The sequence below is a fragment of the Anguilla rostrata genome, chromosome 2 (genome assembly GCF_018555375.3).
Source record: "Anguilla rostrata isolate EN2019 chromosome 2, ASM1855537v3, whole genome shotgun sequence".
NCBI lineage: Eukaryota > Metazoa > Chordata > Actinopteri > Anguilliformes > Anguillidae > Anguilla > Anguilla rostrata.
Genome location: NC_057934.1, coordinates 52,803,168 through 52,818,732, shown reverse-complemented (window position 1 = coordinate 52,818,732; position 15,565 = coordinate 52,803,168). Strand labels below are relative to the sequence as shown.

The following is a 15,565-nucleotide window of genomic DNA, read 5'->3' as shown; positions in this document are numbered from 1 at the left end:
TTCCCTTAGTTATAATCATCCATATCAGATGTAATCTGTTTGTTATAATTTACATTAATTTGAAGAGAGGTAACTCCACTGCACTGCATAGAGAAAAGTATGCAATGACTCAACTATTGATGGCCTGAGAGCCTGCCATAGTATAGGCTCACAGGTCTCACTGATCACTAGTGTAGAACAAATAAATGTGGCCCTGCAAAACACTGAACATCTATGAGCAAGGTTTTATTTAATGCCGTCAACATTAACAGTAAACAGACATTGCCAATACACTGCCTGTGTCTGCATAAATTACAATGACTACAAGCAAAAAGAGGCATATTAAAAAGTAATCTCCTGTCAGTCTTTCTCAAGTTCCAGACAGGATAAACATATATGGAAGAAAGATGTCAGGCTGTGGAATTGATCTGGCACATGTGAGTCCTGTGATTATACCACCCACACCTTTCCTCACCTTTACTGCAGCAACGCAGGACACAAACACACACACACATTTATATATATATATATTATATATATATTTTTTTTTATTTTTTTTTTACTAGCTAATACACAAGTCCTAACAAAGAAGGTGAAGGATGAAATTGAAGAGGCAGTTCAGACAAGGCTTGGGGGGTAAATAGGCAAATCCATCAGACTCTAACTAATCTGGTTCCTTTATGTGGAGGGAGAAGGAGCTTTGCACAGCTTAATAAACAGCCCTCGATATGACTGGCAGACTGAGGAAGAAAAGGAATTAATAAAGGGTAACATATGGTCTCAGGTAAAAAGAAAGGCGGTGTGAATCTTTAAAGCAGCCATTCTTTTCCTGTTTCTCTCTTTGACTTTGTCTCAGATTGGATGTCTCAGATATAGTGGCTAATATTCTTTCATTATTGACCAGAATTGTAGATACCTACCATGAATTCCTCTCAAGGTACCTTAAATTTCCAAGTAAAGTCTCACAGATACCTACACCGCTTGGACGCAAGCAATCTTTGGATGGTGACAGAGCACTCTGCCATTAGAATCCAAACCAGTGCTCCACAAAACCCATTTGAGTCTAATTTCTTTTATACATTAACCTCGACTTGGTTTTTACCAAAGTTCAAAATCTCCACTTTGTAGTTCCATTATTCCCACCAAAACTGAAAGTCTTTACTGTATGCATGTTGTATGATTTATGTGAGCAGAGCAACATACCTTGTAGTCCATCTGCTCAGAGCAGTTGAAGACATAGACCATGATTCCCAGGGCTCTACCCAGGTCCTTGGTGGTTTCAGTCTTCCCTGTGCCTGCTGGACCAGCTGGGGCCCCACTCATGGTGAGATGCAGGGACTGGGTCAGAGTGATGTAGCATCTGACAATACACGCACACCCCCACACACACAGAAAATAATCCTGTGGAATTACTTACTTACTCAATTGCAAATCTTAAAATATTTTAATATTGGACAATTAACACTTAATTAAAATCCAGTGTGCAGAAAAATATTTTTTAACTTTTTCAAATGCTTGAACTCAAAGACATTACATATAATTCGTCCATACGTATAATTCATGGAAGAGAACAGAGGAGAATCTTTTAAAATGTGATTATGGCAATCAGACCAGTGCAATTACCAACAGTATAGCCAATGGATTATTAGAAAAGTTCTGCCCACTTGGATGGACGCCATGCGTCTGACAGGTCAGGGGACGACAGCTGAGATAAGAGGCTAACCGTATGCTCAGCCAATTACATGGGCATTGATTTAGCCATCATAGATTATTGTCTTGGCTTTATCTAAGCTACAAAGAGAGCTGCACTGTTCTGGGACATACAGTTTGTCCGACAGTGCAAGTAGCCACAGCCCATCAGTCATCAGACTGATCTTTGCTTGACCACTGTCTTTGCTCAGGACATATGGATTCACATGTAATTCTACCTTTGGGCATCCTTTCCAAGAGCAAAAAGGTTTGACAAAGTTATGATCTCAAAATGATGGCTGAAAAGGTCAATTCAATGTGACTCTCAAAAGTCAGGGAACACGAAAATAACCCTGGTAACCCGCACCAGAAAATCACAATTACTTTAACACTTCCCCATAAAGGGTCATAAATCACGAACTGAACAATCCAAAATCCCACACCTGTCTGTCAGTGGGGTGATGACCAAGCGGGGTGTATTTCCCAGGTACTCATACGAGTACAGAAACTGGGCATCACAAATATTGGCGAAGCAATGCTTCTTTTCTTCGTCCCAACGGTGTCGCAGTTGAGACAGCCACACGAAAGCCTGTGAGTTTTCCACCTGTGGGCAGGAAGCAAATGCAAAACAAGTCATTATCCAGTCTCCAAGAGCATCATTTACATGCCAGATGAGAACAGCAGATAAATATCAACAGAGAAACAGAAGTAGAGAGTTTTATCCAAGACACCTGCTTTTATTCCACCAAGGGGCTGTCCCATTTCCATTCTATTCAGCTGAGATTTCTGACAGATAAAGTTGTCTCGAGATTTCAACTTCTAGTCACTGAAGACGACAATTCTCATGAAGCATCATTTAAAGACAACAATAAAATGTATTCAAGTTTAGCAGATCACCAGACTAATGGATAAACACTCTTAAAATTATTAATTATATTACTTAAATAATTTTGCCTGAAGTAGAATATAAACTTTCTAAAAGCTTGTCCTCAACTTTTTAATTAATATTAAATTCAACTGATGTGTAGAAAACAACAAAATAATTTATATTAAATAATTTAAAAGTTAATTATAAACAGTGTGATTTCAATAGTTAGGGCAGCCTCATTCATATGAACACTATACATTTATATTGTGATGTGTAGTTATGCTATACCTTCTGAGAAATGATTTTGGCCACCACATCCCGAGCATGGACATCTATGGTGCAGATGGTCATAACCTTCTGTCTGTCTCCTGCAGACAGCTGGCCAATCAGCATGGTGATGAGAGTATTTAGCTGGTTGACTTGTTTCTTGTAGTACTCTTTTATGGCGTTTTCATAGCCCTCTTCTAGACGAGAGAAAGCAATTCCCACCTCTGTGGTCCACCAAATCTGGGTGCATGTCAGAGCAGCCTAGACACAACAGGAAATGGACATGTTTTTAATGTGTGTCAAGATAAGTTAACCCCTCAGCATCTTTCTCTGCCTCTCTGATACCTGAGGTGGTCTGGCTTCAGCCAAAGCAATGCTTCAGCAGCACTTCATTCATGAGTGCCGTTGAAACCGCAAGATGACCTTGCAGCTCCAAATCAAATCCTTCAGCTTTTCAACAATTTAGGGAATTATATTTTGTATTCGCACTCTAATGCAGAAGGGCCATATCAAGAAATCTTGTCATGTACTGTCTGGCTGCACATTCAATTCACCGGTACTTTTAATGCCATCACTCAGAAAATGCAGGATTTACAAATTATTTCTCATCTGTGAAGCATAACGAGACATTAAATCTTCAGCATTATCTCCGAACAATCATTCAGAAGGAATCATTTGGAATGACATGGAAACATTAAATCCTGAGGCGCTTTTGCGAGAAACCAAAAATGCCTCGACACACACGATTAATTGTATCGCTGTTGATTAGTGCTAGACACAGTATGCAGACATGCACACGGTACCTGTGCTGGATAATCAAACAGCCACTGTTCCCTGGGTTTCTCCTCATATGCAGTCACTGCTTCTGTCATCTCATGGCGAACGGTAGACCTCATCGCATCCAGCACCCGATTTAACCACACCTCAACCTAAAATCAACCGCTCATAAACAATTACATTCACTTGATGTGCCCCCTAATATCTGCAGAAACATACCATTTTAATTATGTGTGTGCTGTAGAGCACAGCTGCATGATACAGTATAATTGCTAATATAGATGTTTTTTTAAGAGAGAGGAATAAAGATTGAGATATGAATGAATTATAACTTTATACATCTTTTTTCCAGGGATATTTTCCAAATGCTGAGACAGTGACATCTTCACAATGTATTCATAAGAGCAGTGTGAATTTCTCGCTGGGCAAATGTAAATAATTTACCAAGCTCAGCACCATGGTGGCTGCAGATTTCAAAACATGCATTTTTGAAGTACTGTGTTAAAATTCCACTCTCTTTTCCTCCTTTATCCATACATATTTTATCTACACCCTTAATATACACATTCTAAAAGATTTTTCACATTTTACAATCCATTTTATTTTTATTGACAGCATCAATAAGTCAGAAACTAAGGTTGTATTGGTGTTTTAAAATCTAAAACTGTCATAAATGACAAATAATAATCACTGGGATGAAAGTCTCAGTTGCAGCTACCTGACCAGCGCAGTCGCATGGCTCATTGAAGTCTACATATTCCTCCTCTTTACTGTACATTCCAAGGCCGATCTTCGTAGGGTATCCATCTGGGTCCAGCTGAAACTTCATCTTTGCTGTGTTGTCAAAAAGCTTGGAAAGATGGTGCTGAACCTGGGAAATATTCACGGAAGGCAAAGAGTATGAATAACTATGCATATATAAAACAATTAATACATTTTAAAGACATCAAAATGTTGTACAGTGAGGAAGTTTGTGAGCAGGCTCCTGGCAGGCTATCAATGATCAGCGCTGCCCTCTTCTGACAATATAGTGTACTGCACTTGAAGACACTTTCACAAAATATTTTGGAAAACATTTTATAAATATTTTTTTAAAAATGGCAAAAATATTTTTCAGTTGATAACATTCCAGACTGAAAGAAAATGTTTGCCAAACACATATGTGGGTTCATTGTAATATACACTGAGGGCATAACAATCAACAATAAATGCAATGGACACTTAATGTAGTCATAAACAGTTCACCAGAGATCATTGCATACTGATTTATCTAAGAATTTGCAATTTAAATTTTAATAGATATATTTAGATTACTAAAGCAGTAACTCTATTGCAGAGTTCTCATGAAATACCTGGTGAGGGTCTGTGCCATTAGAAAGGATATCCAACAGATCAGCAGAGGAGATGAAATAGAATCTAGGAAAGGCTAGTCGCTTGGTGTCAAGATACTCTGCCAGGGCCTTCTCACACAGAGACAGCCTGGAGAAACACATACAATTACAGTTAAAAGCAAACAAATTTGTAGGATGTGATTTGACAAAATATTTTCCCCATATGGTTTTGTTTTGTTTCCACTGATTCATTAAAACCTATGTACTCATAAAATATAAGAAGAAACACCAATGATATTGAGAGAACCTACTTTGGATGCAAAATGTCTATCTGCACCCTGCAGCAAAACAGAGTGAATGAAAAGGCCGGGGTCAGACAGAATCATACAACTGATGCACCAACCTGCTTTGAATATCCTCTAATTTATTGTAAAGCCCATGTTTATTGGTGGCTTCCACAACATTTGGTGTTTTCTTAGCATCGTTAGCCAGCTCTTTGAAATCTGTATCGATACCTTCAAAGCGTTTTGAATCCTGTGGAAAATTTCAAATGGAAATGAATTAATTCAAAACAAACCGTTACTGTAATATCAAAAAGTCAGCATATAAATAAGACAGTAAATCTATAACACAAGTAAATATAATTCCAATATTATAATTAAACATTGTTTGTTTTAACCAATAGCATGACATTTAACTGTATTTAATTAATATATTCTACATCTCAATTAATTTTACATTATTTTTATCAAGGGGCTAAAACAGTATGTTATCCACATTTCCTATATGAAAAATATATATACTCATATACAGTATCTCTATATATACATATTATTTTTCCTCAGAGAAATAACACAAATAAAAATGCGTTTAGGCAGTCAATTTTTCATGAAGAAACTTGTGCTTGCAGATCTGACCTCAGGAAGTTGACGGCGGATGTCCTCAGAGCCAATAAAGATGCTCTCCAGGTGTGACCATGTTCTCTGCACCTCAAACCAGATGGAGATGACGGAGTCAGCCGTGGACAGCTTCTTCTGCCAGGCTGACACTTCCTCCAGGAAGAAAGCAATGTATTTGGAGGACATGAGGTTCTGCAGCTGCACCTGGTTGTCCTCAAGCGTCTCAATTAACTCTTCATTGGACCTGAGCAGGGGCACCTGCGTGCGGTGGTGGGGCTCGTACTGGAACTCCATGCCTGTCCAGATGGTGTTCAGTTCTGTCAGGACCTTCTCCATGCCCAGCTCCTTCACAGCCTTGTCCACGATTCCCCGCACGTCATCTTCGAAGTTGTGCAGGTTCAGCTGCAGCAAGTCGGCCAGCGTGGTGTCTTTGTCCATTGAGAAGTGCACCCCCGTGGCCTGCATTAGCTGGTGCCAATGCCTCTCCCGGATGGCAGGGTTCTGCAGCTCCGCCACTGCCCGCAGTGAGGTTATGATGTTCTTCACTGTGCTGTCCAGCCCTGCAAAGGCATCCCATGCCCGTGACTCCTTGTCCAGCCCCCGGATGTCCTTGGAAAAGCGCTTGCATTCCAGCTCCATATTCTCCACGTTGATCTCCCGCCATTTTGTGGTCTTCCAATCTGTCATGCTGGAGTCCACCACAGTGATCATGTCCCACAGTTCCTTCAGGATGGACACCTCCTTGCGGCACTGCTTCAGCTGCTTATAGTCAGGGATGTTCACCTCGAACAGACCAGCGGATTCAGTAATGGCCGCCATGGTCGATTCCTTCTCCAGAATCTGCCTATGGGCCGCGTCCAGCATGCGGTATGGGTTTTCACTGTCAAACCTTTAACGAAGCAAATTGATCTTGTGCTGAATAACTCGCTCAATAATAATTCAGGGTTACTTCGCATTTATTGAGTTAAAAATTCCAGTTAAGCATTCACATCACAAACCAAACTAAGTAGCTTTCTTGTCCAGTGTACCTCATGTTCATTTTATTTATTTTTTATTTTTAAATCCTAAATAAACTGTCACAAACTTCACAGAAGTGACAAGGAAAATGGCCTTGCTCCAGCTTGGACACTTACCACATCTGACAAAGGAGTAAACATTTGCTGCTGGCACGTTACCTGAAAGGCCCTTCCTTACGGAAGCGTTCTCTGAAGGAATGCTGCTCCACATCAAAGGAGGCACACTTCCTGCGCAGGCTAGCCACTTCGTTGGCCTGCAGGGGGGCCACCTGCTGCTTGACAGTGATGGCCTGCTTCTTCACATTGTTCCACTTCTCTGGAAGTTCCTGCAAAAAAGTGAGCCTCATCAATCAGATGTTAAATGATCTCATGCATCACTAACATGGTAAGGCAGTAACATGCAGCATATATAAACCAAGGAGATTATAAACTATAAATTATCACAACCTTAATTTGATAAACATATAAAATACATCTTGTTACTGTCCTTTAAAATATCCAAAGCTCTTCAGTTTATGCTATTAATGTCTGTATCAAGACGTCAACAAGCACAAGTTGCATTATGATTTCCTCCCAAATCCTCCAAAGGCTGCACTGACCGGTAATGATTCACACATGTATGCTTAAATGTTTCGTTCTACAACAGTCCCATTTGTGGTAGAAAAATTGTTGTTCTATATGCAAATTCAAGCTTACTGAAATTTGTTTATTGGTAATGCTAGCTTGCTAAGGTTTAAACTATGTGGTATTGTATTGTATTTATTTATTTATTTATTGCATGCTCTAATCCACACACTTTTTTTAGGCGGGGAGCGGGGGGGGGGGTGGCGGTCACAACATTGCCAAGGGTGCACATGCAGGGCAGTCAGTAAGTATTTGGACAGTGAACAATTTCTGTTGATTTGTTGTCAACATGAGGTTAAAGTACAGGCTGTCAGCTTTCATTTAATCTGCTGGAGTTTAGAAACAAGACAACAAAAATTGTCACTGTTCACCCAATATGGAAGTAAATACCCTCAAATTAAATTTGACAGTCTGCACTTTAACCTCAGTTTGTCTGCTTGAATTTGAGGGTATTTACATGCATATAGGGTGAACCATGTAGGAATTCCAACCCCTTTACACAGTGCCCCCATTTTAGGGGGCAAAGAATAATTGGATAATTGGCTGCTCAGCAGCTGTGTGTTGTTGCATCATGCATGCACATGAAAGCTAACAAAAAATAAGCAGTTGCTTCTAGATGTAGAATTTGCATTTGAATTTGCAAAGCAGGCCATCATGGGGCTGAAAAACCAGAATAAAACTGTAGTGGATATACAAAGGGTTGTAATTCCCACATGAATCACTAAATATAGATGTAAATTCCATTAAATTAAAGCTGACAGTCTGCACTTTGACCTGATATTCACGGTTTAATTTCAAATCCAATTTGCTGGACTACAGAGCCAAAGCAACAAAAATGGTGTCACTGTCCAAACACATAACAGACTGCACTGTATATCCAGAAACTAGAGAAACTAGTGGTTTATTCCTTTCATCTATATCTGAATATAATGTCATTGGGCTTTGGAAAAGTACTGTACTACGAAAAATGTGTTTCAACTCTAAGCCTGCAATGTTGACTTAACCCAATTATTTTCACTATTTTATTTGTAAATAAAAATAACGCTATAAATGAATTGAAGTACACACATGGAGCAATACTGTAATCCCCTTTGCTACATTTGACTCTTTAAATCTGCACAGGTAAGACAAATTACTTTTATATTAAAATGAACGCAGCTTCCTGTTCACCTTCTTCCCACTTTGAAAAACATTTGAGAATAAAAACTCAATTTACCTCAAGCTGTTTATACACCTCCTCTGGTAGCTCCTGCTCATATGTTTTAAGCAGCTCTATAGTGTGCTTCAGAGGCTCAAACATTTTATCTGTGTTGGCCTGTCTTTCTTTAACGGCCATCAGGTGTCCCATAATCCTGACCAGGCTGCTGTAGTCTCCCTCCTCCACAGTACTGCCCAGCTCTCCTTCAGCAACTCTGATGAAGTCCTCCAGATCAGACAAGCTATATTAAAACGCAGAAGTAATTGGGTGAAACAGCCTTAGAGATGAGCTGTGGGAAGCACAACATACTGGAACATTGTTTCTCAACCGTACAACTATATTGATGGACTTATTCACCTGTGTGTGACGTGGTCAATAAGGTGCTGCTTAAACATAAGGCTCCACTTCTTGATGACATTGAGCAGGGCGCTCTTAAAGGGGCGGGCGTCCACCCTCATCCAGCCATCAAACACATTGATGGGCTCAAGGGCGAGGACCTCGTTGTAGATCTTCTCATAAGAATCCACCTGCTCTTTGAACTGCTCCAACGTCGGCGGGTGCTCTGGTACGCCTTCGTCGGCATGAGCCTGGATCTCCTCACTAGTGAGCACATGACCATACAGCAAAAACTGCCGCATGAACTCCTTCCTGTCGTCCACGTACAGGTAGGCGTAGTGCTCAAAAGTGTTGCGATACTCGCAGCACTTGGACATTGCTTGTTGGGTGCAGTCCATCAGCAGCTGCCTCATATCAGCCAGGTCCGCCATGTCTTCCATGTCAGCCTACAATGACACGAAAAAGAGGTCTAGACACTAGACTATAATGGTCATTTGCAATGGCCCCATATGAAACATCTGCTTGAAGAACCTCGAAGTCTTTCTGAACCAATCTTTTTCTGTCAACTGGATGAATAAAACTGAGGCAAATTTGAAATTTAGTTTAGTGTTATTATGACAATGGAATATACATTTAAGTTAAAAAAAATATTAAGAATGCACAAGGGAGTTCATTACTGGGATATGAACTGCATAGATATAAAAATTCTGTTCATGTCAGTATAATAATTTAGCTGGTAGTACCTGGTAGTGAGGGAAACTGCTGTGCTCAGCTAATCGAGGCATAAGGGAAGAACTTCTGTAGATGTCATTGATGATGCCTTCGACCAAATCGTAAAAGCCGTCACTGGCCCCAAACTCCAGCGATGGCCGGAAGACAATGTCTGGAACCTGCAGTTCTAACTGAGCTTCAAACAAAGCGGACAAAGCAGCCTTGGGGTCTGAGAGAAAAGCAGAAAAAAGGATTTCAATGAATCTCCTCTGGATCTTATAGATCAAATGACTTCTGTCGCTCCGCCTGCGGCATTAGTTTACCTGTGTTATCTAAGAGGAACTTCAGGGAGCACTCAATGCTGTTGAAGAATCCATCTATCACCATTTCATCCACATAATCCACATATGATTTCCACACTTCCGAGGCAGGGTCAGCTTTGAAAAGTTCTAAATTTTCCTGAAAGGAGAAAGAACAGGTTCAAACACGGTCTCCATTCCATTACACAGCTCTGAGTATGTCATTTTCTTTTGATCTGCTGATGTCTCTAAATAGTAAGCATATGGAGGAAGGGCATAGAATTTGGGAGTGTGCGGCAACATGAACAAATATTACTAAACCTTTAGTAAGGAATGGATCCTGTTTCCTGAGTCACGGATGTGACTGTAGCGTTTCTCAAGTCGCTCTGGTCGGTCGTCCAGGTTGAGGAGGGTGTCTTTCTTCCCCTCCTTCCTCTCAAAGAGAGGAGACACCCAGGTTTTCATTATGTTCTGTATCTCCCCCACATTGTCTTTGGTCCTCTGTAGGCGGCTCTCAAGGTCATGGACTGCATCCCGGACTTGCTGGATGTAGTCCCAGATGCCTATTTGAATCAACACGGAAAGGTTTTGGATGGAAGTTCCTAAGCAACCACAACCAATGTGAAGTGGCAGGTTTTCAGCGGGGTTACAGATAACAGAAAACGAATTTCTCTCTCCCCATGACTTCTTTTTTAAATGTATTTACTGCTATTGAAACATTTGCAATAAAAAGCTTAAATGAGCAACGAGAACCACACTATTCAAAGATTTAATTCACACCTCATTCAACATATGTACGACTAAAGTAGCCTGGCTTGAATAACAAAAAACTTTGTTTTCTACCAAGATTATAAAATACAATAGGAAACTGACCCATTGATGCTCATATAAGAAGTCAGCAACCGGCTGCATTCTAGTTACATAACACTTTATTTAATTATCTGAATTGCACAGTTGTGTATCAGCTGTGTAAAATGCTGCCAAGGAATTACTTTTTTGGCATTTCTCAAACGTTGACATGGTATATATTATGCATGTGTCATACATCTCATGTTAGGGCTTCAGGCTACTGAAAATGGTACTTAGCCTAAAAACATGGTAACTATTTTAACCATGGTGCAAATTCAGGACGTGGTGAGCACTTGATGGGCATTCCTAGTTCACTCCATCAGCAATCACTGAGTCTTAAGAAAAAAAGTGTTACAGTCAATCTCTTGATCTATTCAGGATGTTCTTCCATAAGTTTATGAAAAAGAAAATACAAAAACTTAACAAAATGCAGATTTGACTCATTGTCATCGGTTTTGCTTTGAACACTTGATTTTCCTCAAACAGTGTAGTTTCAGTGACCAAGTTTACACACTTTCCAGAATTAAAATACCACTATTTCAGTTGCCAGTTTATGATCAATTAGAAAATTATTTCCCATACAGCACATTTTGCAAAAGGAAACCACTGCTTGATCTGACAAATCCTGGGATGTGAAAAGGGGATATGAATTCTCCATGGCATGCATTGCTGTTTTTCACTTAATGTGGCTTAATCCATCAACAGATACTAAAAGTGTCTAATTAAGAACAATAGATACTAAAAGTGTCTAATTAAGAACAATTAACAGCCTGTGGTTGGAACAAAAACAAGCATGCACAGTGGGTCACCAAGACCGAGTTTGAGAACCTCTGATCTACATTTAGTAATGCTGTCTGACCATTCTTTTAATGTTCTGCTTTTTAGCAGCATCCTCATGAATAACAGCTCTTCTGATATTTTCTCTCTTTCAGGGAACAGATGGTCTCTGAGCTTGGTTAAAGTGATGTGTTTGTATTCCAGTGTGTGAAGTCCCTGGGAGAGATCAGTTCCCTACTTGTTACTACTTATCAATGGCTAAAAGGCATTTACTTGCTTAAATGGGAACTTGCGCAAATGGGGGATATGGCTTACCGCTATGTGTCCAGACCATGTCATTCAGGATATTGATATAATCCAGAGATTTACTGGAGTAGTTATAGTACAGCATACTATGAGAAAGGCACACTACTGAAAATCATTGCTCAAAATTATGTATTGGCCATATACAGTAGATGAAAGACATTCACACACACACACAAACACACACACATACATACACACACACACACAGACACACCTATATTCTTTTCTCTTCTTTCATGCTGGCATCAACTGATGTGAGCCAGGTGTCCCTGGGGGTGGGGCTACTCCCATGTGATTTCTTCATAAGCTCAGGGAAAAGCACATGGGCATGTGGAAGACAGGTGTAATGGTGGGCTAACACAAGGTTATGACTAGCCTATGTTCTGCTGGAAGACGCAGTGTTTGGTGACATTTTAGAGGTTGCCTCGTCGAGGAGAGTTTTTCCAGAGTTAAGAAGAGCTCTGGGGAGAGCTTAAGCAAAGTAAACAGCCATTGAGTTTATCTGCAAGCCACCCTTGGGATTTTTGGGTTCTTTTGTTATCGCACGGGTGCCATGCCAATAGCACCCTCATGGGATGCTGGCTGACTTTGTCTTTTTAAATAAAAAGTAACGGAACCAAACAAGAACCAGCACGTAAGCCCCACTCTCAGGACCGGGTTCGACACCAGTACCAGTTCTCAGTTTTCTTTCGAAACTCTGCCATACACATTTAATGTTGCATCCATTTGCCACACATTAACCATAGCTAACATAATGGTCTAGTGTGGAACGTATTTATACCTAGAATCAACTCTTAACCTTTTGTTAGTTTTCTTGTGCATGAACTAATGATGCAAAGACACACAGCTGCCCTAAAAACAGCTGAGCAGCCAATTGTCCAGTTACTTTTGCTCCCCTAAAATGGGGGTATGTATAAAAAAACCTTTGAGTTTCCAGCCCAATTGTCTATACACTGCCATAAAATGTCTCATATGCTTTATTATAAATCTGTCTCTCCCAAAGACAGAACAAATAATTATTCATGTGCAACAAAAAACTCCTGTGGTTAATACTGAACCAATTTACATTATGTTGTGTACGTGTATAGTCTGCCCACCAATGTCTAGGAAAACTTATAAATTGATAAAAATGAAACTGTGCTATGTTATTTTATTGTAATGTAGGAAGCTGAGAGTTGTGAAGCATCTTACCATCACTCCTCCAGTTGATTGCCTCCTCTGCTTCCATAAGCTGGGTGTCAATGGCCCTCAGCTGAAAATCCACGAGGGGGAACTCCACTTCCAGCACAGAGCGAATCACCTTGTTGTACCGCCCAACAGTGAGATCCAGGTTGGCTACATACTGCCGGAAGGACTCTTTGGTGGAGTATATGTTAGCAGCTGTGTCGGGTATTGCCTCTGTCTGTCTTGAATCCAGGTACTTGACTTCTCTCAGCACTGACACTAACTGCAGGACACAAACAAGGACATTTTCCTCCATGTATATACAAATCAAAAACTGTGATAGAAAGCATTCAGACTAAAAAAAAAATATGCTGTTTCTCACTTTACAAAGAAGCACATACAAGCTTAAATGTTGATACCATCATCTTGAAAGTGGTAATCACATTGAGAAAATATTCAGAAATACAGTCTTTATAGTGCATCCCTTGGGATACTGCAGCTAGTGAAATGCAGGTTGTCTCAGGTAAGCTTTGTGACTGCATAGCTACATAAACACCAAATTAAACAGACTTTCTGGAAGAAAATCAACACTCATTGAGAATTTATTATTCTACTGAAGAAGGCCAGTATCATCTACATATAAAGTAACATTTTCTATACAGTTGCATGTATTTTGAGATAAAACAAAATAACAACAAAACCTGGAAAGTGTAAGCAAGCACTGATTCAAAACTAAACACATTAAAACCTAAAAGGGAATAAAACTAGAATATATAATACTTTACTCAACTAAAATTTGTGTGGAAAGCCACACAGAGTCTAATTAAAATAGAAATAGTTTATACAGTAGTAGCTTAATTTAACTTCCTTTCGAGGGCAATCCAACATGCAGTTCAGCATATTTAACCAATTTAAAGAAATCAATTAAAATTCTGAACAAAAATTGAACACCATTACAAGGTGTTTAAAATAAATGTTGTAGATTCCATTCTTATTGAACACATTATGGGAGAGCATAACACAAAATGAGTATGAACAACATAAACTCAGCAAAGCCTCAACAGTGACTAAGTAGGTCCATCCAACCATCCATTTACTGAACTGCTTATTCCAGGTTCGAGTCGCGGGGGGGTAGGTGTGGGGCTCGAGGCTGTCCCAGCATGCACTGGGCAAGAGGCAGGAATACACCTTAGACAGGATGCAAGTGCTGAGCGATTAGTGTTTTTTTGAGTTCAGTTTGGTTTGGAAAATCAGTATTCGATTTCAATTTAGTTTTTTCTTTTAAAAAAATATAAATATGAAATAAATTTGAATATATCATGGAGTAATGACAATTGAAATTATTTTCGAATATTTTTTATTGAAATGTTAAACACTAACATTTTTTAAAGAGCTTTAAAGCAATACATTTCCAAAGGCTCCAATGTTGTGATGGCAAATTACGGCAAATTACATGCATAAATCACATTGGCCTTTAAACATATATATGAATTTCAGGTGTGTATATTTCATTTTTTTATTCATTTAATTTATAATGTATGTCCCTTATCATGCACTCTTGTCTCAGGAAGTAAAGAGATTTTCTCTCTGGTAGGCACGCAGGCTGTCGGCCATCACCATTTAACTGCTGTCAGTGTTCCTCACAAGACACATTAGCAAGTAAACTAGTAACATTGACAAAATCATTAGACCTATTTCAAGGCAGATGTGACATTCAACCTGTTAGAAGTGTTGTTATGAAATATATATGAGTTGTTGGGTGCAGTCGCATCGTACATATACCTCTTTGGTCCAACTGCAATATTGTTTGTGTCATGTGAGTACTGGGTTCTGTGTGGTTCCGAACTGTCACGTTACTCACGTGTCTGTAAGCCCAACGGATTATGGTCATTGTAGTTATTGTGATGCTTATTTCTGTGGAAACTGTGTTGACTAGCAGCCTTTTATTGATTATCCACTGTATTAAGACAATTCAAATAATCAAACCCACGTTGATCGATTAATTATTTAAACACACTCAAATGGTGGTCATTCACTCAATCCATCGCAGGGCCCACACATTATTCGCTCACACATTCATGCCTTAAGAGGGTAATTAGAGTCTCCAACTAGCCTACTACATTACTATGCATATCTTTGGACTGTGGGAGGAAAGTACCCAGCGGGTACATTGGGAGAACATGCAGACTTCTCACAGAAAGGCCCTCCATCAGGATTCCTTCTTGCTGTGAAGCGACAGTGCAGTTCACCTGCACCACCATGGCACCGCGACTTAATTGGTATTCCAAAAAATAATTTCCCACAATTTTTTTGGAATGTCAATTTTTGGAATGGGTTTTCCTGGTTTAAGTAATGAATAAACTCTCCTCAAAGAAGACATTATTTTGCTTTTCAGGCTGCTCTACCCCTTACTTCTGGTATAAATTAGATCTTAATTGAAAGGTAAATCCAACCAACTTCAGGACACATGGACTA

At 39.6% G+C, this 15,565-nt stretch overlaps 1 protein-coding gene across 1 annotated transcript in view; it reads right to left on the bottom strand.

Annotated features, from left to right (window-relative positions):
* dnah9 (dynein, axonemal, heavy chain 9) overlaps positions 1 to 15,565 on the bottom strand; it is a 123,709-nt gene that overhangs the window by 95,232 nt on the left and 12,912 nt on the right. The window contains exons 13-27 of the mRNA XM_064323062.1: positions 13,118 to 13,373; positions 10,316 to 10,557; positions 10,019 to 10,154; positions 9,728 to 9,924; positions 9,006 to 9,430; positions 8,667 to 8,889; positions 6,986 to 7,152; positions 5,829 to 6,699; positions 5,315 to 5,445; positions 4,933 to 5,059; positions 4,299 to 4,451; positions 3,607 to 3,732; positions 2,825 to 3,064; positions 2,112 to 2,272; positions 1,183 to 1,339 (exon numbers count right to left, since the gene is read on the bottom strand). Coding sequence (XP_064179132.1) covers positions 1,183 to 1,339; positions 2,112 to 2,272; positions 2,825 to 3,064; positions 3,607 to 3,732; positions 4,299 to 4,451; positions 4,933 to 5,059; positions 5,315 to 5,445; positions 5,829 to 6,699; positions 6,986 to 7,152; positions 8,667 to 8,889; positions 9,006 to 9,430; positions 9,728 to 9,924; positions 10,019 to 10,154; positions 10,316 to 10,557; positions 13,118 to 13,373 — 3,612 coding nt within the window. The remainder of the gene's footprint in view (positions 1 to 1,182; positions 1,340 to 2,111; positions 2,273 to 2,824; positions 3,065 to 3,606; positions 3,733 to 4,298; positions 4,452 to 4,932; positions 5,060 to 5,314; positions 5,446 to 5,828; positions 6,700 to 6,985; positions 7,153 to 8,666; positions 8,890 to 9,005; positions 9,431 to 9,727; positions 9,925 to 10,018; positions 10,155 to 10,315; positions 10,558 to 13,117; positions 13,374 to 15,565) is intronic.